This window comes from Anser anser (genome assembly GCF_964211835.1).
Source record: "Anser anser genome assembly, chromosome: 7".
NCBI lineage: Eukaryota > Metazoa > Chordata > Aves > Anseriformes > Anatidae > Anser > Anser anser.
In genome coordinates, this window is record NC_139727.1 from 37,967,206 (window position 1) to 37,982,899 (window position 15,694).

The following is a 15,694-nucleotide window of genomic DNA, read 5'->3' on the forward strand; positions in this document are numbered from 1 at the left end:
AACTGGGCGCAATGTCTAAATTCCCTGAAGAAATACAAAGCATTTAAGTTCAGGTATCCAAAAATGAAGGGTCAGTATTAGTCCTCTGTCTAATTATGCTACACATTTAGCTCAGAAAAGATGGTGTGTGCTGCTGCTGAAACCAACAAAAAATGGAGCTGATCTGAAAATCCATTGCAAAAAGTTTGTTTCAAAAGGCTAAAAAATGTTGTGATGATAAAGGCTTGGAATGGCAATTACTGCACTGCCAGCTTTAAACTGGGAATACTGTCAGAAGGTAGTTAAACGTCGGATATTGTCGTAGCTTTATTGTTGTGCGTGCGTTGTTAGCACAGCTACTGTGAAGTGGATTCAATTTCACCAATTCTCTCTCAAGAGAATCAAACCTCTGTCAGCGGCTCATCCAGTTTCACACTTGCAGTGCACTGTCGTTAAAATTATCAAATGATCACGTCAGAAGTTGTCACAGGCTTAACGCCTTGAAGAGCAGAGCCGAAGGTGTGGTTCCTTACGGTGGAATGAATCCACCGGTCACCTTCTTGCTAGAGCTAGCAGAAAGCCGCCTGCTAGTTCGTGAATTTTGCTCACGAGGTCTGCTTACTACAAGGTAGGGATGGTAAATACGATGTTTTTTTTTTTCCTCTTTTTCCTTTTACAAAGCAGCAGCAAAGCAATGTCATTCCAGCTGGTTGTGGAACTGCATTGATGTGTCAGGCGTTGGGGATTTCTGTCCTCTACAGGTGACTCAGGTGTAACTTCCACAACCGTGGTCTGAGTAAGAGTGAATTTAGCATCACCGAATTTGCAGTCTTTATTCTCTGGTTACCTTACCAGCCTGAATCGTGGACTTCTGCTTACAGACAGGGATATTGCTGAGGAGGGAACTTCGGGGAAGCAAGTCCTAAATTTGTGCAACGCTAATCATTGCAATGGTTTTTCTTATCTCTCTCTTCTACCAAATGCTCTCAGAATTAACTCTCCTGTGTATACTTTTGTATTTATGCTTAGTACCTATGTACTTTGTGTGCATGAATCTATATGTACAGGCATATATCTTTATGCTGGTGAGGGAGTAAAATTCCAGTCTCAGATCCTGAATTCTGTAACTCAACTACAGAACGTTGCAGAGCATATTAAATTCTCCTTCCAGAGACAAGGCACAAATAGTAATTTAAAAATGTCTGTCTTGCACTGGTTTTCAGCTGAATTTTTTGTTAGGATCTACCTTGCAGGAAGACTCCGGCAAGAGCTGTTATCTGTGGTGAGAAGGCAGGCAAAACTGGGAAGAAAAAAAAAAGAAAAGAAAACTCCCAAATGTTCTGGGATTAAAGCATTATAGATTTAATTGTCATAGTGCCAAAAAACAACAGGAAATAGTGCTGTCCAGGACCATGATGGTCTTGTGTTCCATTTTGTTAGCGAAATAAGCACATTTTATTCCATTCAGATTATTAAATTGTACAGACTTAACTATAAGAAGTTAAAACCAATGCTTCTTACTGTTTTTTTGTTGTTTAATATGAGTGTCATATTGTTTAATGTGTAGAATCTGCTCTTTTCCAACAAACATACACAATCTTAATGCATCGTTACGTGATAGTGCCTCTTTTTGGGAGTCTTCCTAAAACAGCTTGTTAGCGATGAGTCCTTTGTCATTATTGTCTTAATTTAAATGTTTAGTTTACATTAAATAAAGGGTTTTAATACATGTTGTGTTCAAAATAATAATTGAATTAGAATGTCTTATCTGCTGTGCATATGCATCTATCTCAATTAAATACACAATTCTATCGCTGTACACAGCAGATCAGTCCCATACGTCTCATGAACAGACAAATATTTGCAAATATGTTGGCATAGCACTGGAAATGTGTCTTACAAATCAATACAAGAGAACAGGCAGCTGAAATACTCGGGGGGGAAAAAAAACCTGCTGTGTTTGAAAACTGCTCAGGTCTAATATTTTGAAGATGCTCCAAGGTTTATTGCTAAAACTAAACAACTGAAGGAGAACCTGTAATGAAAGCAGGATCCTAAATACTACTGAGGGCACAAGTGTTTGTAGCACAGTAAGGCTGAGCAATTAGTAGCTGTGTGTAGCAGGATGTGTCACTTCTGGACTATTTAATAGGTTTAAACCCCTAATAATTCAGACAGATTTTATTGTAATAAAGCTATTTCAAGAATTGGCTAATAAATATGATGCTATAGGTCTGACAATCTTATTCTCAAAAGGTAAATCTGTATCTCTCAATATTTTGTTGTTTTTGTTTCTGCTGTACTTCGATTATAGAACGTTATCGGATGGTACAGATTTAGGAGAAACACTCAGCAGCAGATGTCCTATAGAGAGCACATCATTCATAAACAGCTGACCCACATCCTTGGAGTGCCTGATCTTGTCTTCCTTCTCTTCAGCTTCATTTCCACTGCAAATAACTCCACACATGCTTTAGAATACGTGCTTTTTAGACCAAACCGAAGGTAAACAACCTCTGTATGTGAACCAATCCTTGTCTGTTTTCTGCTTCTTATTGCTAATCTCTATAAACTATTTTGAAGTTGGCACCGTTAAACAAGTTTGTCTGTTTATCAAGTGGTATCTTGGTGTGCAGCTGTTAGTGATGACAGCTTGCTTTTTCCCCTGCGCAAGCAATTTATAAATTTATCCTGGGGACAGTGAATGTTCTTTTTGATCTTCAAATATTCAGACAAATATATTTTAAGGGAAATCGGGTGACAGTACCGTGTTTCTTGTAAGAGCTATGAATGTTGCCTCACCAGTCTTGTCTCTGGTAGTTTGCAGGCACAATTAAAAATGGCCGTAGGTACGAAGGTAGATCCATCTCTGGGGAATTCTCTATCGTGTGTTTATTTTGAACACAACTTCTAACATTTCTCAGCTTTTGTAATACACTTAATCCAGAAGCTTGGAAATTAGAAGAGCTGTGATCATCAAAGAGATGGAATGGTGTCAAGACTATTGTAAATAATACTTTGTAAAGTAATTAAGAACTCTTTCTATATTTTCTCTACAGGTATAATCAAAGGGTGTCGCTTGCTATTCCTAATCTAGGCAACACTAGTCAACAGGAATACAAAGTTTCTTCAGTGCCAAATACTTCTCAGAATTATGCCAAAGTTATTAAGGAACACGGGTAAGGTTTCGTCAAATTCTACCTTCTCTCCCTTCCAAAGACTGGTAAGAATATGCATTGCAAGCAGGAAAAAAAATAGTTCTGCAGGAGAATGAACAGTTGGTTCCTGCTGCACTTTTTCTGCTTAGAATCAAATCTTTGACAAGAACAAACGGAACTCGGTGCACAGCTCAGAAAAGCAGAGTCTGTACGGGCAGTCAGTGCTGCAGGCCTTCTGGCTGGAGGACTGTAACTTGATTTTTTTTTTTCAATGAATTCTCTGTGCAAGCCTGCTTTAAAACTGAAACACTGATTTGGAGTATCTGTGTTGTTTTTTTGATGGTGATCACTGTAATTAAATGCTGTAAATGCAAAGTAGCTCTTATGACTGACAATGAAATTATACAAGCTTAGAGAGTTCTGCTTAAGTTTAATCCCATTCAGATGGGACTTCATTGTTCCAGGAGGATCCTTGGTGTCAAATATTCTGCTGTCCAGATTTTGGTTCTTGAGAGTACAGTAGTTTTTTGGCAAGATAAAACAAAATAGCTTTTAGAAATACAGCAATTGACTGCTTCCCAGCAACTCACGGACAGTATGAGGTAGAAACTTGTGTTGTCTTCTCTAACTAACGGTTTCTGCTTTTTTTTGGTAGTACTGACTTTTTTGACAAAGATGGAGTGATGAAGGACATCAGGGCTATATATCAGGTTTACAATGCACTTCAGGAAAAAGTACAGGTAACTTCCTTTACTTAATATTGGTCGGTGCGTGTGGCTTCGTTTGTTTGTCTTTTGATTAAACCAGGAGTGCAGGAGATGGAATTTCATAGTGCTCATAAGCCATTTCTCATGAACTGTGCAAAAATGTTTGACTTCAATAGTGGCAGTTTCTATTCAGTACGTGCGTTTGCAGTGGCTGCAGTAAAAGTGGTTGGTGGGGATATAATCGATTCTTTCCCTTTTGCAAGTCAGTGATTTAATGCTCGGTGATTTCCGGGAGATGTTAGCAATTCTTAAGAGCATGCCTTGAAGAAAAGCTTTCTCGAAGGCTGTGGGGATTTGCACAGGCTGAAAGGCCTGTGTGAGCTTCAGAACGATTCCCGTCTCTCGGTGTGTCGCATGCAGCACGGAGAGCTCCATCTGGTAGTTAAAGCGTGCGAATGCTTTGCGAAGAGCAGGAGTGAATCCTGCTCCAAACGTGGCAACGCATCCGAGGGGGCCTCGCGTGTCAAATCTACTAAATGTCAGCTTGTCAGTTCGCAGCTTGTCTGCGCGAAGAGCGGCGTAGCTGTGCTGCCTCGGGAGCGCGCCCGTCTGCCGACTGGGATGTAGTCACAGTTGATTTCCAGGCTTTCCCTCCACGTCTGCCCTGCGGTGGTTTGTGCCTGTGCTCCAGCTTAGCCTCGCTGCTTGGCACCCAGAGCAGGGAGCAAAGCAGTGGTCTCAGCCCCTCGCCCTGCTCGTACAGGGAGACCGCTGCTTCTCCGTGGAAGTTGCCCCCCCTTAACCTGCCTGCCAAGGGGGGTGACTGGCGTCCAGAAGGCAGACCGCGTTCCTGCTGGCTCCACGAGACACGAAGATGCCTTATTTTCAGATGTCTGTCGCGTTAGCTAATGGTATTACTCTTCAATGCGTTCTTGCCAAAAGCACGTACAGCCTTTTGTGTTCTTGCTGGTGTTTGAATCGGTATCTTGGAAAAATGGAAAATGTGACATCATCGGGGAGTTGTCCTCCTACCTGTTAGAAGTATGACTTCGTTGTGTTTTACCAGATTAAATGTTCCTCCTGTACATCGTTACAGAGCTAAAAAATTTATTTAGGAGTTTCTCAGTTGGGGAACTTTTATCTTTAAAGTGAATGTTACAGAATGTTACAGGGCTGGAAGATACAAGTGTTTTGGTAAAGGAGCTGAGAAGCCTATATTTGCATTATTCACCAGTTAGTTCTGTGTGTGGTGGCTTTTTTAAACTATGAACTTTAAAAATTAGATAGAGAACTGAAAGTGTAGTATTTCGATTCCATCTGTAGATGAGATCATTAATAGTAACCTTTTGGGGAAGAAGCAGAAAATTGCTAATGACTTACTGTTTAAGATTCATCGGTGCTTTCAGAGTTGTGTTCTTCAAAGCTGATCATGTTTAATGGTAATGACCAGTGCTTATTTCCTGAGAATGTAAACATCTAGTATAGCATGTTTAGTTTAAATAAGAAATCCACACTGTCCACAACTGTTCCTGAACTTACGTCTTACCAAGTTTTCATCGTCATTCCTTAACCAGTATAGGGAGATTTTGTTGAAAATTCACGGGCCCTGCTCAGTTATCAGTCAGGAGAGAACTTGGGGCAGTTTTCTTTTGAATCAACTGTTTCGGACTCTGACTCAGATTTGGCCTAGCGTGACAAGCACGCGCCTTCATGCTGTGGTTTACAATCATGCCACCGTAGTATCGTTATTGTGCTAACAGTGTACTTAACAGCAACTGTGGGCTCTTTCTGAGTTCAAACTGAAAATAAAATTAAATAAACAAATAATTGTAGCTATCTTTGGGTCTTATTATGTAATGCCTTACGGTAACGATGAATTATTTGGAGATGCTTTTCCTACCATGCAGCAGCTGTAAATTGACAACAGCCAGTAAAGAAAATGCTTCAAGTTGAATTTTATGCTCTGAAATAGTTGATTACTGTTCTAAGTTTTTTGCTTTTAATGGCTTTTTGTCCATCGATAGCTTATTAATGTTGTTGTGGAAGTGTTTTTGCATCTATGTTTTTGGAAGATCTTAGTATATCTTCTGTTTTTCTCCTAGGCAGTTTGCATAGATGTAGAAAAAAGTGAACGCGTTGTTGAATCTTTTCAAGCTGATGTAAACAAGTTAAAAAGGCAAATCACACAAAGAAAAAATGAAAAGGAACAAAAAATAAGTAAGTTACCTTCTTTTAATTTTGTTGTTTCAGAACAAGATACTCTAAAGACAAAACACTTTGTGGAATTGTTTCGAGTTGCACTCCTGATAGCTCATAGCAAAACAAAACAAAAACCACTGGGAAGGTTGTATGAGGGACGGATGTTGAATGTTACCTGAACTTTGAAAGTGTGTACCCTGCAAATATTTTTTTTAGGAGTCATCCAGTGTTAGCAAATGGGGAAAAAAGGCGAGAGATGGAACTGTGGAGGAAGAACAGGAAAGTTAATTCTGGAAGTAACACAGGAAAAGATTCGTTGTAGGAAAGGAAAAGCGGAGTAAAGCCAGGAATGGAAAAAAACAAACCTGACCTCTGGAGAGATTCCTTTTGAAGTATTGCATAGAAACAGGGCACTGTGTTTACAGACCCGTACCTGTCAATGTTTTTGTGAATTTATCTTTCAAATAAATTCTTTGATTCATTCAAGGCAACACAGGCATGATGCTCTTTTCTTTCCAGTGAGACTCCACAGAAATTATTCTTCTGCTTTGTTTTGAACACCTGTATAGCAAGTTTTGTACTGAGTTGGGTTTTAAATTTGCGTGATGCAAATAAATCCCATTAAAATCCATAATTTTATTAGAGTTGGCTCTGTATTAATTGTAAAAGTTTTCATAGTATGCATTTAGGACTGGTAAAGAAAGCCAGTAATAGGTGGATGTTCAACATTTTTTTTGCTGCTCCATAATTTTCTGAATCAGTCAGGCCTGTTGAGTGAGTGTAGTGGGCTGGTGGCCACGCTGTCCCTCCTCCCTACAAATTGCCTATGGCTTCAGGATACTTTTGGTTAGCAGTAAATAGGTTTTGTGAACAGCCCTGACATTTCCAAGGAGACATTGCCAATCTAATTTAATTTGTGAGTGTAAGGGAAGACTGAAAGCAGGGGGTAGAAAATAGGCAAATGGGAAATAATATTTAAAAATAAATTCGTAAGTAAATTATGTATTTTAGCAAACCCTGCCTCTGTCTTTCCATGTTTTGAAATGGTAAGAAAATGAAATTTTCTATTTTTACCTACAACGTGTTTTTTACTGGTTGTGTATCCCGTTAAGCAAAGCTGTGGCTGAGGCTGACAGATCACTTCACGGGTTAATAACCCAAACCGTGCAATAGGGCGCTCTGTTGCTCTGATCGGATGTTTTTTTCCTCCAGGCAGCGAGGTACAGTTACCAAATTAGTAGTTTACATCAAGGTTTAATCTGTCACGCCCCTTCTCTGACTTCTTCCTTCCCCGAACCTCAAAGGTAAGGAGCTGAGCATGGGTTGGAGACCATCGGAAGGGTGTAAGCAGCAGGAGTCCTGAATCACTCTTGCTTCCTGCCTGGCTGTAGATGAAGCGAGCAGAGCACTGCTACTACGCGAGCTAGCAAGAAGCAGAGACGGGTATTCGGTGCGGCTGGAGCTGCTCCCAGCCCATATGGCAGGAGACGGCGGTGGAGGAGGAAGAGCAGTCGGTGCTAGCCCCTGGGTACTACCAGTGAGATGGGAAATGCCGGACTGGAAACGTGTGCCAGAGCAGAATATCGTGTGAGAGGGCTGAAACAAGAAAACACGCAGCTTGGATCTCTAATATTTTTAGATGCAAGTCACTAAATAGCGAAGCCAGCCTTCTGTTCTCTCGCTTTCTCAATATTGGGTGAATTTCCTTGTTTTTAGTGAGTGAGTTGTTCCAATTAATCAGTCTCAGAGCTGGAGGAAGGGGGAATATTTGATTCAAATTCCTGTGGTAGTGTTGTGTGAAAGCTCGTTGTTATTTTTTTTTGGTTAATGGGTTTTGTCTCTAACGCTGGAGCATTAAACTCAGTTGAGACTTTGACAGATCACCAGAATTAGTTTGTCAGTGTTCTAGGGGGTAGTTTGTTGTACACTTGAGGGGAGTATGCCCTTCTAGTTAGTCAAGAGAGATCTCGGTGGCCTGACTGAGGGAACTATTCAGCTTTGATTTTTGCTTTTTTCTAGAAGCGCGGTGGATGGTGAGTAGAACAGATAGCATTTTGTCTGTCACGTGGCGGCAAGGCAGCCTTAAATATTCCGGTGTCCGTTCTGACAGATACTTGGAGGCTAATAACTGGTTAAACACCAGTCAAAACCTGAAGTCTATGCCAGTGCCTAACAAGTCTTACTGCAAGGAAGTTTTTCCTCATGTCTAATGTACAATTAACTTAACTACTAACTTAAACTGCTTTCTAATTATCTCTCCATGGTACCTTCTTATGTATATTTGAAGGCTTAAGCAGTTTCCTCAGTCTCTTCTAATTATCCAATTTATTTCAGTCCTTCCTCTTAGGTTTGGTATCCAGACCACTAAAAACTCCCTTTTTTGCTGGAGTTTCTCTACTTGTTCCATGTTTCTCAACGTTCAGTGTCTAAAATTAGATGCAGTGTACCAATTGTAGTGTTCACCATTATAGTAGGTACTAAAATAATATTTACCTGGTTCTCAACAGCTGGGCACACGTAATGCACGTTGATACTTGTAGTTTACATAAATAAATCAAGGGTAAACCTCGGTTTCTGTTCTGCAGGACGCATCTGCTCCTCATTCTGCAGTCCGTGCAGTCCATCATTCCTACGCAGGTCTTCTTAAAATTACTTTGCAAACCGTCTCGCGTTAAGATCGTTTTGAAATTCCTGTCCTGATGCTGTTACACTTGCAGCCATTACTAGCACAGTGCCATCTATAACTTTAATAAGCGTGTGCTGATTAAATCCCATCGTTTCGGTTGCAATGCAGGTACAGTTCCAGCACAGAGCTGTGGGGGCTCCATCTTCCTGCACCTTCCCAGTGTGGCTGTTAACCATTGTAATTGTTCTTTGAACAGCTTTTCAGCTTTTTTTAATCCCCGTGCTGCTTGTGTTACTCCCGGTTCACTGTGAAACACTGAGGCCCTGTGAAATCCTTACAGGCAGGACATGTCTGCGGCTTTTGGCATTGCTTTGTTAAAATAACGTGAGCGGGAAGGAGACCCTGCCCTCAGTGGACAAGGGTATTGACAGCAGCTGTCTGACTGTGCCATTACTTAAATAAATCAGAGAACGTGGACGTGGTGGGTTTGCCTGTTGTGTGGCTCTTCACAGGGACCCGATGTCAGCGACTGGATCCAGCTTCTCCGGGTGCAGGGAACAGCACCCTCGCCAGAGCTACACCGGTGCCAGAGCCCTGGCTGGGGATCCCTGTGCTAGGGATATGGAGATGAGATTAAACATAGGTTACTTTGCAACATACTTTGTGGAAGCATTAAGTATACCAATTTTCTTTGCTTTTATAGGACTGCAGCAAGCAATTTTAAGCAGGCAAATGCCAACAGATAACCTGGAACCCATGTTTGTTCCGCGAATGTCCTACACTGGATTCGCTGTGGAAGGCTGCACGCTGGAAGATTCGGACGTCTCCGATCCTCCCCCGCCGTATTCCGATTTCAGTGCGACCACTCAAGAAAGTACTGTCGGTCACGGTCTCCTAGAAAGCAATGCTTTCATGCCCCGGCCTCAAGCAGTAGGTTCTTCCAGTTACGTTTCGACAAACGCAGGATTGAAATATTCTGGTAATGGAGCATCCATGCCATCTTCCCAAAGAGCGGTTGCTGACAATGTTGACGAGTCAGAAGACAGTGATTACGAAAACTTGCTCGAACCCACGGAGTCGTCTGACAGCGAATACTCACAGACGAGGGATTCCCGACCTTCAGCACACCCCGACGGTGATTCCAGGAACACTCAAACTTCTCAGATTTGATAGGGGGGAAAAATAATCAACATGACACTGTTCTTTTTTTCATAATTGTTACAGAGAGATTTTGGGGATTTAACGTGGAGGAAATGAACTACACAGGATTACTGTGCGCACGATGTAGAAGACTTGCACTAGAGGGTTTATTCACCTTGTGATACATTTTGCAAGTTTTATAACGAAATCATTAGGATAATCAAGTTGTACTAATACTGATGAGGTTCATGGATGTACCGGTAAATTTAGGCAAAATGAAATTTATAGAAATCTTGTAGCTTTCGTTGCCGTATTTTCTTTAAGACAATAAATTGGGTTGTAGTAACTAAGCACAGTTAGTCTACAGATAATGTTCTCAGATCAAAACTTACCTCTTGCACTATCATGCCTTGAATTTTAATTTTTGAAAGGGAAAAATATATCAGCCGCCTTCAAAATAGCTTTCTCTGGTAAGCCAAATTGGCCTTTGCGAGCAAAGAAATGTTGCTAATTCTGAGGAGCCTGATTGAAACAGATGTGGTCGACCTTCTATCGGCATGCTCTTTTAACGGAGGAGGGGTTTGTTTCAACTTTTCTACTAGCAGAATGTGTGTATCACTTAAAATGACGGTTGCCTTTTTTTCTGTAAAGGGTGTTGGGGGGGGTGGGATGACCGCTAAAATCATCCAAATGAATGTCATAAATATTATTCTGGTTTTGCTGGGTTTACAATGACTTCCTGCCACACTAGCCTCGTTCATTGTCTCGTTTGTTAGTTTAGTATGAATGCAAAGTGCACACGCAGGAGTAAATGACTGATGGAAGTAGTAAATTCCGCCGTGATTGGGCTTTGGAGTCTGCAAATTGCGAGCATCAGAAACTGCTTCGTGCATTTTATTTGCATCTGAATATTGGATTTACACTTCTGTATGAGTTATTTTATGTAATAAATAGGGGACGGGGTAGGAGAAGATTGTTTGGAGAGTCCCCTGGGTTTATTACCTCTTTTCTCTGGATGGAATGTGTAAATGATTATTTTAATTTGCATTACAGCTCTCATCCGAAATTTGCCATTTGGGATACATGAAGTGTGGTATATTTAGAGAATTTCATGTTTGGATGCACTTATTTTTTTATTTAATTACTGCTTGTATACTAACATTGCCCAAAATATGTGAAATGGTGCCACTAAAAGGTTTGTATTATTGGACTTTTATCCCTGATCCGTAAATGAGAAAATACACCGTTTAAGATGAGGATATCTTAAGCATTTATCACTTTTAGGTGTGAATAACCACTTCTTTGGTTTCTACCCAGAAGAACAAAGCAGTTGCTTGAAAGCTTAAATGTATCAGATTTGGAAAGGACTCAAATTTCAGTCTGCATTGTATACGTAGGCAAAGGTCTGTTCATTAGCCTCTCTTTACCTGTACTAAATTAAGCAAAATGGCTTTGGGAAAAGGAGGTGGTAAAATTGCCTCTCTTCCATCGAGTGTTTCCACCTTTAAACATCTCGTGGTCTATTTTAACTATTTTACATTATTCTCGTTAGCCTTAAACTGTTGCATTTTGTCTTCGAGTGTTGCAATCCATTTAACGGAGAACTTGTTCTGGTTTTATCGCTGGCTATCTGCAAGCACCTGTGTGTAGTCCAGGTGTTCTAGACGTGTGTGTGTGTCAAAATCAGAATTGACAAGATGGCAACTACAGTTTTATTTTTATTCTGCACAGAAACCTGCAAAATGTACATCTCTGACAAAGCAGTTAAATGTGACAATAAAATCTTATTTAATCCTGTAATTTATATTTTAATATTTGTCAGGCTCTATGTCAATGAAATAATTCACCAGAATACAGAAAAACAGCTTGAAATGGATGAGTTGTTCAATCTTGGTCGTCTGTTTGCAGAGAGGGGTTTGACTGAAGGGAGAAGAGGTTGTGCTGTCACATTTATGGGATTACGTTGGTACGAAGATTGGGTTTTGGAATCTCTTAATAACAAAAAAAAGTCTGTTCTGCATGCTCTTACGTATAACACGTAGGTGTTTGGAGGTGAAATGAGTGGGAAATCGTGCTGGGTCTCAGGCTAGCACGTATCTGCAGGTATTTAGTTTACTGTAACTGCTTCTAAGAACAAAGGGAGATTTTTTTTTTTTTTAATTCAGCTAATATTCTGGTAAAAATACACGTGAACCGACTGCAGTTTTTATTACAGTGCTGTTTAAAAATAATGGTGTTGGGCTGTGATCCAGAAGGCGATAGGGAGTAGCTTTAATCACCAAGGAGAACTACAGAAAGATGTGCGGTGATGTCCATTCACTAACAGCATCCAAGCAAAGCTACTGAAAGCTGCTGGCTCTGCTTCATATTTCAAAGTCCTGTAGCTTATTTGGCACAAAGAAGTGTCTTCTGTTCTGTTGTTGTGAGAAACCTCAAATCACCTTTTCTTTTATTTCCAAATTTATCTCTAATTTTTTTCCTGATTGTTTGTAGCTAGAAGAACAGGAACCTACAATATGGAAACCCTCAATAAGCTAGGATGATTGCATATGCTTTTAATAGAAAGCATCACCAGGTATTTCTGAAATTAGCTGGAATTAAAGTTTGGAAGTCTCCAGCGCCTCTTATTTGCTTATAGAGTCATACATGTTGACAGAAAGAAGTGTGAGCATCCTCAGTTTTGGCACATTTGTGACTCTGCGGGTTCTGAGCTGTTCCTGTCTAGTGTCTCCTGACTGCATCGCAGAGGTGCTCGTTCACCGGGGATGTTTTGCTGCCTCTGACGTGTCCTGAGTTAAAATTTAATGGGAAGCTGTCACTCCAGGTAGTAGCAAAACTGGGTGAATGAGCAAACCTGATCGCTTTTCCTATTTACTGAAAAGATGCTTAACATTGTACCGAAGGTAACAGGTGGTGCCACGCAGGTACAGGGTATGCTGAATGGGCTGTAGGGCGGTGGCAGCCTCGCTCTCCGGCTCCTTCGAGGGGAATCCTCCCCTGGCTTTCTCTTAGGGTGTGCAATTATTGTTGCGCTCACACGTTTCTATATCACGTGCACTTAGCCTTGCCTTTCCAAATGATGCGTGTGTGTGGGTGTATGTGTGTGTACATATGCCTTTATAAGCTAGGAAAGCGTGCAGGATTGATTTGGGAAGAAAACAGAAGCTTAGTTACAGAGTTCTGTTAGTGAATTGCGGAGCGCTTGGGCATCGGTCCCAGCCCACAGCTCGAACAGGCTGTGACCCTCACGCAGCCTTGCCTCAAGTTGTGTTTGTCACCTCGAACAGCACCTGAGGAGTTCTCACCCGCATCACGCTTCACACCTCCCCTAGCGAAGGCTGAGGGGGTTTCCTCAGGTTGCTTACTTGTTTTCTTACTCCTCTCTTGCTTATCCGTAAATAACTAATCCCTTAGTAGCTTCTGATCGGCAGTTGCTAATCTGAAGAAAAAAGAAAAAGGTTGCCTTGCTGTGAGCAAGAATCCCTGGGGGTCCCTCGTTGGGGACGGCTTGCGTTGTTCCTGCTTCTGGGAGCCCAGAGGTGCCCTTTGTCCCGGGGGAACGGTGCCAGCTTCAGGCACCGTGGGGGCAGTCCCAGTCCAGGGGTGGCTACAGCAGGTGAAAATTGGTTGATTTTGGCAAATTCGGCAAATTTTGGCAAATATGCAAGGCCTTTCACTGCCCTCGCTCTTGTACAGTTGGTTTCAGGTGAAATAGCTGAGGGTTTTTTGGTTTTTTTTTTCCACTAAGGCGCCACACTTTCCCATAAATCTGGGAATAATTTTACCTTAGTTATGCCCAAAGCCGGGAAGCGCCTCACAATTCCCTTCGGAGACCGAAGACCACCGCAGGAATGGTGTGGGAGATGGCAGGCTCTTGGTGAGACCTCAGAGCAGTGGGGATAAGGTGGGCAGCCAGCCCTGACCGCCTGCTGAGCGGGACCGCAGCCCCCACGCTGCACCCGGCAGTAAACCACCCACCCGCTCCTCGCAAGCTTTTATTTCGGACCGGAGTCCGGGAGGTAATAAACCCCTGCCCCATCAGTTTGTCTGAGACCGCGCGGGTCTGCAGCACCCGTCTGCTAGCTGCCGCTCCTGGGAAGGCTTCGGTGTGCAGAAAGGTTAATTCTTTGCTGCCTTGGAGCATGTTCGGTGTCCCAGGGCAATTTATGGGCACTCGGAAGGCTTGGACGCATGCCCGAGGCAGGGGAGCTGCATGCTAACGTGATAACGAGTGTGAGATAACATGGAAAAGATACTTTAATTCAGATTAGAAGCAGAAGACAATCGCACAACTGTAGTATCACAGCTGTAAAATGGGAATTGTCTCCTCCACACACAGGTGAGATTATTTAGAGAGAACCTGGAAAGTGCCCGTCCTTGGCACCGCGTCAGCCGGGAAGACCTCCGGCTCTTCTCATCTCAGCTCCCGTCTCTAACTTCCAGGCGCGACGTGCTAAATCCCCAAACAGCAAATCAGGAGATAACCTGACCGGTGGGAAGCCGCTGCTTTGAGAGCAACGCAGCTTCACGCCCCGCAGCCAGAGGTTTCTGAAACTCTTCCTTAGCCTGCGTCCACGCAGCAGCAGCCTGGGTCCCCTGGGGTGGTGACAACCGGTGGCAGGGTGATGGGCCCACCTCCTGCACCCTCACGGCCCTCCTGCTCCTAATCCTGCCCGAGAAGCACGATGACCCGATGACCGGAGCGAGGGAGGTGCCACTCATCCTCATAAACAGCTAATCCGGGTGCTCGGCTGGGATTAAGGGCGTTATTTTAGCAGCAGGTTTGTCGCTGAGTCCCGCGCCGTGGTGCTCAGCAGGGGCACAGGGGCTGCTGCATCCCTGGGCTCTCAGCTCTCTGCCGTGTGGCATTGCTAACCACACTGCTTCCTTCCCTCACCGCTAGGCAATGGCTTTTGTCCTCTAGTTCTGAAGAGTCTGCGATTTTTTATATTTTTATTTTTTAATTTTCACCTTTTTTCTCAGCCTCACCAAGGCGACGGGAGCTGGTCCCTGCCTGCTCCGGTGCTCCCGTGCATCCCGCTGGGCTTTGTGGCTCTTCCTGGGCACTTGTAATTAAATTCCACTTTCCCATTCCACACCCAGAGGAGCTGTTGGCTTTGGTGCACTAAGGGGGCTGTAACCCATCAGGACCAACAACTGTGCCTTTTCCTGGGAGATAAATTGGGCACGCTGACCAACGCGTGAAGCCCAGCGCTGCTGTTCCTGTCTTTAACAGCTCTTGCACAGGTTGCTAGCAGGAAACGTTTGCTCGCATCCTTCTGAGCTGATGATTTTGGACTAAAATCCTGAATTTAAGCTCTTGTATCCAAATTGAAGCTCTGCCTGTTGAGCCCATCTCCAGAAATGCCCCGTGCCTCGGTGCTGGAAGGCTTGGTAAGCGTGCAGGTTCTCCTGCTCCCTGCACTTTAGCAGGGATTCAGTGAGCATGGCATTGAAAAATCACTCGGTAACTGTCTGTAGGGAGGAGCAGAGCTCGTCCTCCACCACTGCCCTCTCTGCGCGAGAGACTTTCTGTATTGTCCCTTCACCCTTGTTTTGTTCGACCAGTCCTTTCTTTGAGGAGCTTAAGGTCTGTCCTTCTTTATGGGGTCTCGAATCGGACTGGCCCTTACTCCCTGTTATAATGCATCTAATAAATTTGGGGCTTTCGGTTTCAATCCTAACACGAAATGTAACAGGATGGGGGCAGTAAGAATAAGAGGATCGACTTGCACGTTATTCTGCAGTTATGCTGCAGCCCCCGGTCCTGCACCCCGGACAGCTGCCACGTGGGTTGGCTGCTCAGATCACAACTGGGTCCGGTACAGCCTCGGTGCAGTTCGAAGGAAAACCCAAACGAGCTGCCAAATCAAACCACGTGTGTT

The 15,694-nt window shown here is 43.0% G+C and overlaps 1 protein-coding gene across 1 annotated transcript in view; it reads left to right on the top strand.

Annotated features, from left to right (window-relative positions):
• The window catches only part of ABRAXAS2 (abraxas 2, BRISC complex subunit), an 18,088-nt gene extending 6,479 nt beyond the window's left edge, over positions 1-11,609 (top strand). Inside the window, 6 exon segments of the mRNA XM_083844747.1 lie at positions 2,294-2,300; positions 2,303-2,484; positions 3,039-3,158; positions 3,793-3,877; positions 5,947-6,061; positions 9,373-11,609. Of these exon segments, the coding sequence (XP_083700873.1) occupies positions 2,294-2,300; positions 2,303-2,484; positions 3,039-3,158; positions 3,793-3,877; positions 5,947-6,061; positions 9,373-9,839 (976 nt within the window). The 3' untranslated portion in view covers positions 9,840-11,609.
• Positions 11,610-15,694: the final 4,085 nt, after the last annotated feature.